Genomic DNA, 9,815 nt, shown 5'->3' with positions numbered 1-9,815 from the left:
GCAGACACACACACAGCCAGACGTATCCCAGCAAGTTCTTGTAGCACCTTTGGTCAAGCATGCGGGGCCTTAGATGCTGAGCCACCACGGGTTCCACCCTGTTCTCACCCAGAACTAGCAGCTTGGACCCTTCCCCCTCAGAGGACCTTGCTGCTGAAGAGGGAGGGGGCCTGCCTCCCTCCCCCCTTCTCCAGGGGGCTTTGCCAAATGGGCAGGATGCCCTCCCTTGCCTGCTCTGCCATGCACCCGCAGGGACCACACCCACCCTGGGTGGGGCTGCCTAGGGCCCCCAAGACTGCCGGCTTAGCACCATAAAGCAGATGCTATACAGGGATGCGGAAAGCAAGCTGGTGGGGCTGGGGAAACGGGCAGGATGTGGAAGCAGCAGGTGAGTCCCAAAACCTGGGGCTTCCCCAGACCACCAGGCAGGCCCCGCTGTGCATGGGCAGGGGCGGTCCCAAGAGGGCGCACTTCAGGCACCCCTCCCCCAGCTGTGCCCAGTCCTCAGATGGCACCCACCCACTGGCTATTGGGGGGCTCCCCGGGCCCAGCCCCGCCCCTAGGTGAACACTGAGCCACTTGAAACAAGCAAAGCACAGGCAAAAGAGGGCTGAGGGCAGGGCCGGGAGGGTGGGAGCAAGAGTGGCTTGAGGCAGGAGGGCGCTCCCACAGCCCCCCTCCTTGGGGGAGCCCCCTCACTTGCTCACTCCTGCAGCAGCAGCTCCCACCCCCGCAGCCACCTTCTCGAAATCCTCCGGGTTGCAGAACTCCTTGATGGTGACCGTCAGCAGGTTGCTGGTGACGTCGGTGACCACGACGTTGGAGCAGGGCGACATCTCCGGGCGCCAGTCCCCGGCCTCGGGCTCAGGGGCTGCGGGAAGGGCCTGGCCGGCAGCAGCAGTGACCTCGGCGGGTACTCGTTTGCTGGCCACCACCGCCTCAGGAGGGAGGGACAGGTCGAGCACCCCGGGTTCACGCCAGTTGGGCGCAGGGGAGCTGAGGGTTTCGGGGAGCAGCTTCGGGGGCACATCGTCGGGGTCGGAGGAGGACTGAGGTGTGCAGCTACGGGCATCATAGGGGGCGGCCAGGAGCAGCCCCGGGCTGGGAGCGGCGGCAGTGGCAGCGGCACCATCGCCCTTGCCGGTGGACTGGGGCGCCAGTGGGGCAGGTGGGGGCTTGTACAGAGCAAAGGCGCCGAACTTGACGTGGCGGAGCTGCGTGCGCAGGATGCTCTCGCTGAACTTCTTGCTCTTGCCAATGACTCGGTTCCTGGATGGTACCTTGGGGCGCGCCAGCGCCCCGGTGCCCTGGCCCGCGCCCCCGCCGCCCGGGCCCTTGTCAATCACCTTCAGGTTCAGGATCACTCGGCTGCGTTTGGGCTCTCGCGGCTTCACCTTGCGGTTGATGATGCGCACGGTCTCGGAGAAGGGCGAGATGGGCGGGCGCAGGCCGGGGCTGCCCCCCTGCGGGTCGGGCCGGGGCAGGGGGCGGCGGGACATACGATGGCAACGACGGATGTCCTTCTTGAGGCGGTGCACGGCGGCGCTCGAGTGCAGCTTGGGCGAGGAGGCGCTGGCGCTCGGCTTGACAGAGAAATGCACGTCACTGATGCGGAGGGCCTCGGCCTGGGCCCGGGCCTGCGGGCAGAGCGGGGCGGTGGGTGGGACCTCCGGGCTTCCCGCTAGCTCCTCTGGACCCCTGGGCCAGCCACCCCTGGGTGTGGTCTCAGCAAGCAGGTAAGACCATCCACAGCACCTGTGACCCCTCGCAGGGAGATGCTGGAAACCAGGAAAGAGGTTGGGGGGAGATGAAGCAACTTGGGTGAGGTCAAAGTGGAGACCCAGTCTTTTTCCCACCACCTGCCACCTTGGCCGCTTGGCCATTGACACAGGGGGACAGAGATGGCCAGGGCTGTCCTTGCTGATGCCGACCAGTGTGAACGGTTGGGACACCATGTGGTCAGTGGCTATCTAAAAAGCTATGGCTCAAGCCCTTCTTGGCACCACCTGTCCCTCTGGCCACTCTGCGGTGACAGCGAGGCCTGAGAGTTCTGCAGCCCCCAAGTCCCCTGGGTAGACCTTCAGGCCCCAGAGTCCCTCCCAGGTGTGCCTCTGCGTGTCCAGGATCCAGCTCAGAATGCAGGCAGGTGAGGAGGGTTTGGTGGGCGCACCCCCTACTCTGGACCGAGTTGCGGGGCTTTCAAAGCCTGGGGTTCTGCGGTGGCTCACTCTATGCAGGACATAGCCTGCTCCGCCCCTCTTCGGCTCCAGTTTCCAGCTCAATGATCCCGTTTTCAAGGTGACAGAAACTGCATCACAGCCAGGTCGCTCTTCCCCAAAGGTGAGCATGCTCCTTGGTGGGACACCCACAGGCGGTTAGAAGGCAGAGGGCCTCAGTTCCAGGAGGGAGGCGTGGGGACCAGAGATGAAAGCCCCACGCTGGCAGACGCCGGTAGAGCCTCGAGCCTGAGGCCCAGGGAAGATGCACGGGCCTTACACCAGGAGGCGCCAGAGAGCAATAGCTACAGAGACACAAGGTGGGGGGTGTGTTGGGGTGGCAGTCGGGGAGTTCATGGGGAGCCAGGCCAGTGTATCTGTTTTACAGACATGGGGGACTCCCACGGGGCAGGACACAGTCCCCCAGTGGGCTGCAAGGCCCACCAGGGTGGACTCTGTTTTGAGGTCTGTCTCCTGCTACTCAGACAAAACTAGGTTCTCTTTGACTAAGCGATGAGTCTTTACAACCTGTCCCTTCCAGGCAGGCTAAGAAGCAAGCACACAGCTAACAAACGAAACCTAGGGCCAGCTCTGCCAGGAACCTCTGTGGTCACAAGGTGGCAGCATCCAAGGCCAATGCTGCCAGCTCTCCCCACCAGCATGGCCTCCTGCAGGGTGGTCCCAGGGGAGTCCAGGGGGTCTCCACTCTCTCTGACCTCAGCTTCCTGGAGGATGGAACTTCGCTCCTAGTGCCTGGGGCCTGGGTCAACCACAAAGCAGTGGGGACAGCCTGACTCAGGAGGGGAGGAGGGCAGGCAGGGAGAGAACTCAAGTTTGCCTGCACCCATCCCTGGCGGGTAAGAGGGCCCAGGATCTCGTGCCATTTTCCTAGTTTTAAATGCTGCTCACTTTATAATTTCCAAACATTGTTTTCAAAAGGGGTTGATGGCCTTGCTCCTCAGGTAGAAAATTCCTGGACCTGCTTGGCGACTTGAAAATGACGTCCCTGGGTCTGGGTGAGTGGTCTTTGGTTCTCCTGGCCCCGCAGTCCACTGTGACTACCCAGGTCATAATGGGAACTTGCCTGGGAGGCAACAGGATCTGGCTGGCCTGTTCTCACTTTGTCCTGGGGATAAAGGGACCCACCTGCTGGGCTCTGCTGCCCTTCAGAGCAGCTCCTGGCAGGAGGCGGGTGCCTCGGCAGTGTCCCTGGCCACCTCTGCCACAGTGCCTCCCAGCCAGTCACAGAGCCCTGAGCTCGAGCCACCCTACTGTCACAGCCCTTCACAAATAGTCCCCACCATGTTCCTGTCTGCCCCTTCATCCCCAGTTGTGCTGGTCTGGCAGTCTCCATAGCTTCCCGTTTGTATGTCCAGTGTCCCTCCACTCCCCACCTTTAACCTGACACTTTTCCTAAGGCACAAGACTAGAATATGGACAGGATCGGGGGGAGTGGGTGGGGGGGGGGGGCGTCTGCCCTGTCCAGGCTTTGCATCTTTGCATCTAAAGAATGGAGCTCGGGGCCCAGCGGCGTGGCCTAGCGGCTAAAGTCCTCGCCTTGAAAGCCCCGGGATCCCATATGGGCGCCGGTTCTAATCCCGGCAGCTCCACTTCCCATCCAGCTCCCTGCTTGTGGCCTGGGAAAGCAGTCGAGGACGGCCCAATGCATTGGGACACTGCACCCGCGTGGGAGACCCAGAAGAGGTTCCAGGTTCCCAGCTTCGGATCGGCGCAGCATCGGCCCGTTGCGGCTCACTTGGGGAGTGAATCATCGGACGGAAGATCTTCCTCTCTGTCTCTCCTCCTCTGTGTATATCTGGCTGTAATAAAATGAATAAATCTTTTAAAAAAAAAGAATGGAGCTCGGACTCCCCCACATCACAAGGTTGTTGAGAGAACATGATCCATAAGGGGCGCTCAGCGTGGTGTGGGACCCACAGCCCACCCAGGAGCTAGAAGGAGCCAGAAAAATCCGCATTTGATGGAATCAAGGCTGGCGGCCATTCCAACCGTAGCCGCTAGAGGTCGCGCCGAGCGCCTGTCAAGCACCCCGTCAGCCCGCCAGCCGCTCCGCCCCCCAGAAGCATCATCAGGGTCCGGGCTGCTTCAGGGGGTACCCCGAGATGTGTGCCCCTCGGCCGCGGCCGGGTGCCAGGGACTTCTGTAAGCTGACACTCCTTCCTCTCGCCTACCCGCCGCAAGGCCAAAGCACGCCCTGCCGCACACGCACAGCTCTTCTCCGGGGGCGGGAGGAAGCCCACCCCGGGAAAGCCTTGGGGACAAATGGCGGGTTCTGAGGGGTGCGGGCTCCGGAAAGGGTCCTCCCTGCGCTTCTCCAGCCCCCAGCCGCCAAATCGGGCACGGCTGAGCACCACAGGGGGGACCCCAGCCCACCAGCGCCCGGGCAGCCGCCCTCCCTCAGGCAGGCCCCAGAGTCTGGCAAGATGGCTTCCGCGGAGCTTCGCCCCTCCAGGGCCGAGGCCAGCGCGTCGTCCCCCCACCCCAGCACACACACACATCCTCACCCCGCCCCGGACAGCCAGAGGCGGGGAGAGGCGGAGACGTGGGCTCGAGTCCTGTCACCGCGCGGGCGCCAGCAGGTAGCCCCCGCAGCCGTCGGGAGGCGGGACCCCGCGCCCCTCCCCGGGCCTCCCCGCGCCCCCAGGCCGGGAGCAGCGGGCGCGCTCGGCCGCCCACCCCGGCTCCGTTCCATCCCGCCCCGCCGGACCCCGCGCCCCTCCTCGGGCCTCCCCGCGCCCCTCCCCGGGCCTCCCCGCGCCCCCAGGCCGGGAGCAGCGGGAGCAGCGGGCGCGCTCGGCCGACCACCCCGGCTCCGTCCCGCCCCGCCAGGCCCCGCGCGCTGCAGCGCTGGGGCCCGAAAGGGGGCCCGCTGGGGCGCCGCCAGGGCTTACCTTCAGCAGGAAAGTTTTGGGCTTAGGTCCCCTCTTCTTGGGCCCGTACAGCTCACGCTCCCTCTCCCTGCGGCCGAGAAACGCCAGGCGTTACACAGCGACCCTCCCCCTCACCCCAAATCTCCGTGCGCACCCCGGGGCGCCCCAATGCCCGCGCCCCCCACCCCCACCCACCCCAGCTCACTTCTGCTCGAAGGCTGCGATGAGGCGCGAGTCCAGGATGTTCTCCTCGGGCTCCCAGGTGCTGTACCTGCCGGCCGGGGGTCGTGGAAGAGGAGACGGGGGGCGCAGTGAGCGCCGCGAGCCTCCGGGCGGGGAGCCACCGCGCGCGCCCCGAGGCGGCCTCCTCCCCCGCACCGCACCCCCTTAGCCCCGGCCCCCGCAGCACTCACTTGATCGCCCACCCCTTCCATTTCACCAGGTACTCGATGCGTCCCTGAAAAAGAAGCAGCAAAATCGGGGCGATGGTGGGGTGTGGGGGGAGGCAAGAGGGAGGATGCGGGGCACCGCGCGCGGGATGCGCGAGGGTGCGGGGCCAGCGGGGTGTTGTCGCGGCCCGGGGTCCGCAGCATCCCGCAGCCGGGGGTCGCGGCTCACCTTGCGGATCCGCCGCTTGATGATGGATTCGGCCGCGAAGACCCGCTCGCCCACTGCAGACAGCTCCATCTTGCTCAGCGGCACCCACAGCCCATAATACTCCCGCTCCCGCGGCCGGTGCGGCACCGCTCGCGCACGCGCCGCAGCGCCCCGGCCCCCCGGCGGGCGGGCGCGCGCCCGCGCTCCAGCTGCGGGCCGTCACGTGACCCGCCCGCCGCCCGCGCCGTTGCCAGGTCCCTCCCCTTCCCTGGGGCGGTTGCTAGGGACGGGGCGCGGCGGGGGCGCGCTGCCTCTTAAAGGGCCCTCGCCCCGGGCCGTTTGGCCCGCCGGTCGCCGCACAGATGTCAGGCCTTGCGGGACTTTTCCTTAAAACGTCACCCCCTCACTCTCTCCGTTTCCTAATCCATTATTTATGTGTGGTTTTGTAACCAGTTCAGATGAGTTAAAACAAAAAGCGCCATCGCAGGACAGGGGTGCGTGGCTGTGGGAGGGCCGTCCATTCCCGCTGGGCTCTGCCTCTCAGGTTGGGGTTCCAGACCCTGGCGGGGCCGGCCGCCATTACTGCCGGAGACCCTGGCCTCCCTCTCCACCCCAGCCTTGCTTTGGGGAGAAGCTTTTTTGCACTACTCCATAGCTTTTCTCTATGTAAAAACCGTGTCAAACGCACAAGCCAAACAACGCCCCTGTCCCCGACCACCGCGACCCAAAGCCCAGGCCCTGGCCGGCCCCACGCGTGTTCCGGGGCACGTTCCCTCTGCGGGGCCACCTGGGCCTGAGCGATGGCGTCGTTTTCCTCATGAATTCCAGGGGTGGGGATGGGGTCGGGTCGGGGTCTTCTAACTGGGGAGGAGATGTTGGCTGCCCCTGCCGGCGCCGGTTCCCGAAGGTGCCAAGGATGGACCGCGTGGATCAGCGTGGACGTGGCTTGTCCATTTAACCACAGCCCCTCCCCTCCACCATGGTGCTGCCCTCCTGGGAGACGGGTGGGCAGGTGAGCTGCGTGTGTGTGTGTGTGTGTGTGTGTGTATGATCATCATGGGAGTAACTGAGTGTATGTGTGATTGTGTGTGACTGAGTGTGCGTGTGTGACTGAACGTGCCGGAGCAGGCAGCAGGCAGTGGTGTTGCTTGGTCCCCTTGTTGGGTGCTTTCAAGCAGCGTTTCGGAGTTTTGATTGTGCCTTCTGTGCGTGCGCGCACACACACACGTGCACACACACAAACAGTGAGGCAGGTGCCAGAGCTTGGCCACACACACACACACACACACACACAGAGTGAGGCAGGTGCCAGAGCTTGGCCGCCATCACTGCTCTCCCCCGAGGTTACAATGACACAGATTGGTTGTGCCACTCAGTGGCCCTGAGCTGCAGTCCCCAGTGGGGTGGCTCCTTCAGGGAGCATCTTCCTTGGCTGACTCAGCTTCTAGAAGCTGCTGGCACTCCACAGCTATGGTGTGGGCACTGCCCCCTCTGCTTCTACTGCCCCTGCACTGTCCCTGCGAGGTTCTGTCTCTGGTTACACTGGGGCCATGCACACATGGGGGGCCTCCCCCTCAGCATTGCTCACTTAATTGTGGCATGTTGTGGGCTGTGGAGCTGATTTACATTCCTTAAGCTGAGCACTCAGGAATCGGGCCTAAGGCAGTAGCACCTAGCCTTTGCAGATTCATTGGCGTCCTATTGTCCTGTTGATGGGCTTGGGGGAAAGAGGAGGTAATATGGTAATAAAGAGGCTTGTGGAGGACGGCTCGGGGAGACGGCTCCCAGCACTTGTAACACCATCATGGTCTCCGTGTGTCGGTGCTTTTCGCTCGGACATTCGCCGTGCCTACTACGCCGGCTCAGCTAGCCGCGACAGTGGCAGCCAACTCACTTTCCCTTGCTAAGAAGCACACTCAGGGTTCTGGTGGGTGGAGGTAGGACATGACCAGCACTGCATGGTGGGGGGGCTAAAGGCCAACTACAAGATACCTTGGCTATGTGAGCTTGGGGCAACCCCGCTGCCTGCGGGAGAGTCCTGGAGAACTTCTCAGAGGCGGGGACGTCTGATGGGGGATTGGGAAGGACATCCGAGCGGGGATCAGCTGGAAAGGCAGCCAGAGTGAGCACAGATGTGTGCATCCTGGGACCCAGCAAGCTACACCAACATCGCAGCATGGAGCTGCAGGGTGGGCTGTTGGACAACTTGGTATTCAGCAGAGGGAGTTGGAAAGAGATGAAGCAGGCCTGTGGTGCCCAGGATGGCACCTGTTCTGCCTGCTGGCGGTGTGGCATCATGGGAGTCCTTGCCCTCTTTCTGCCTTTCAGTTTCTCAGCCTCGGCCTGGCTGAGCATGGCGGCTCACGAGATCTGGAGCTGATGATGACTCAGCATGTCCTGGTGCTGGCGCTGTGGCATAGCAAGCAAAGCTGCTGCCTGTGGCACCGGCATCCCAGATGACACTGGTTCAAGTCCCGGCTGCTCTACTTCTCATCCATCTCCATGCTAGCATACCCAAAGCCCTGGGACCCTGAATGTTGGAGATGGGGAAGAAGCTCCTGGTTTCTGGCTTCAGACCAGCTGAGCTCTGGCTGCTGGAATCATTTGGGGAGTGAACCAGCAGATGAAAGATCTCTGTTTCTGTAACTCTGCCTTTCTCTCCCCCTCCCCTCAAATGTGCTGTCTTGATTCGCTCCAAACTCTCTCTGAAGTTTGTGGAGCCCCACCCCCACGACCTTCTCCACTGGGTGAGAGAAGTGCCCCATGCCCTGGTGGTTTGTAGTTCCGAGCTTCAGCCTGATGCCATGGTGTGGGGGGCAAGGCTTGTGGTTCAGGGGCCTGGAGCCCCAAGTCACCGTGGTTCAACAGATCCCTCTCGGGACTCCGGCCTCCATCCCACTGGAGGCTTCTCTGTCAGGGTCTTCCCAAGGCCAGAGGTTTCAGCGCTGGGTGCCAACAGGGCCTCTTCCTCCTCCTCCTGCAGCACCTCAGGTTGCAGAACGCAGCCTCACCTCTCCCAACCCCTCCTCACCCGCTGCCGGCTGTGGCCATGGCTTGGCCCTCTGGGGCTCCTGCCACAAGACTCGGGTGTGTGCTGAGGGGAAGGCCAGGCCGCAGGTTCCTGTCCACTTCCTCTCCCTGCACAATGCTCTCTGCTTGACATGCCCACTGTGCTGGGATTGACGAATCAGAACATGAAAGGCTTCCGCCGCTGTCACCAGGGTCTCCAGCCAGCTACCTTGAGTTCCGTGGTGGGGGGGCGTGTGTGTCCTGGCCTGACCTCATCGGGGAGCTCTTTACAAGAAGGCTAGGCGTGAAGCGGCACACCTGCTCTGGGGCCAACCAACAAGGCATAGGGCCCCGTAGCAACCACAGTGGGCAGCGTTGGGGAGCCGAGGGCCTCTGTCACCAATCCACTGTCGCAGAGCTGGTGACTCAAAGGAGGACAGGACTCCAGTCCGCACCTCTGCCGCAGCCTGTGTGGACAACAGGTGAGCTACACTTGGACTTGGAACCCCAGAGACCGAGGGGTACACAGGTGACATGCTTTGTTATAGAACACTAGAAAACCCACGGGAGGACTTCACAAGTTCATAGGAAGGAGTAAAAATGCATAGTGTTACATAAGATATGGAATTCAACTTTTGTGCACCCAACGTAACCTGAACATTTCAACCCATTTTCTGTGAAGCTAAAAAGTTATTTATTTAAATATGTGAAATGTAGAGAGATACAGAGCTCTCCTGTCTGCTGGGTCACTGCCAAATGCCTGTACCACCTGAAGCTGGGTCAAGGCCAAATCTAGGACCCAACAGCTCTCACAGGTCACCCACATGGGTGGCAGGGAGCTGGGATGGAGAGCTGGGCTGGGATTTCAACCCCAGGCCTATGAGATGGGATACAGGCGTCCCAAAGCTTGACTGCTGTGCCATATGTCCATGAAATAGGTTTTTTTTTTCTTCCAGAAATTATTTATTTATGTGAAAGGCAGGGAGAGAGAGAGAATGAAGAAACATAGGGATGGGGAAGTAGACCCCACCCCTGGAAGGGAGGACACAGTAAAATGGAGATTCTGGGTTACCAGTGTCTCAAGGCAGAAGCTGAGGGAATT

The 9,815-nt window shown here is 62.3% G+C and overlaps 1 protein-coding gene across 2 annotated transcripts; it reads right to left on the bottom strand.

Moving 5' to 3' along the window:
- Window positions 1-254: 254 nt before the first annotated feature.
- CBX6 (chromobox 6) lies at window positions 255-5,885 on the bottom strand. Of its 2 annotated transcripts, none has more exons than XM_058673871.1 (5): window positions 5,726-5,885; window positions 5,521-5,564; window positions 5,313-5,378; window positions 5,129-5,195; window positions 255-1,637 (listed from the first exon to the last, which is right to left on the bottom strand). In XM_058673871.1, exons 1-5 carry the CDS (start codon window positions 5,792-5,794, stop codon window positions 696-698), a joined length of 1,188 nt encoding a protein of 395 aa, XP_058529854.1. In that variant the 5' UTR covers window positions 5,795-5,885; the 3' UTR covers window positions 255-695. The 2 variants fall into 2 exon arrangements, with proteins under 2 accessions (XP_058529854.1, XP_058529855.1); XM_058673872.1 differs by having other exon boundaries at window positions 255-1,583.
- Window positions 5,886-9,815: the final 3,930 nt, after the last annotated feature.

This window comes from Ochotona princeps, chromosome 15 (genome assembly GCF_030435755.1).
Source record: "Ochotona princeps isolate mOchPri1 chromosome 15, mOchPri1.hap1, whole genome shotgun sequence".
Taxonomy (NCBI): Eukaryota; Metazoa; Chordata; class Mammalia; order Lagomorpha; family Ochotonidae; genus Ochotona; species Ochotona princeps.
Note: the sequence above shows the minus strand (reverse complement) of the source record. Positions and strands in the feature narration are given on the sequence as shown.

What these genes read in the sequence shown, in the direction of transcription:
- CBX6 (XM_058673871.1), bottom strand. Translation starts at nt 5,794, where the DNA reads ATGGAGCTGTCTGCAGTGGGCGAGCGGGTCTTCGCGGCCGAATCCATC. An exon ending in TCAAGCGGCGGATCCGCAAG is followed by an intron (nt 5,565 to 5,725) that starts GTGAGCCGCGAC and finishes CTTCTTTTTCAG; the next exon opens with GGACGCATCGAGTACCTGGT. An exon ending in ATCGCAGCCTTCGAGCAGAA is followed by an intron (nt 5,196 to 5,312) that starts GTGAGCTGGGGT and finishes TCTCGGCCGCAG; the next exon opens with GGAGAGGGAGCGTGAGCTGT.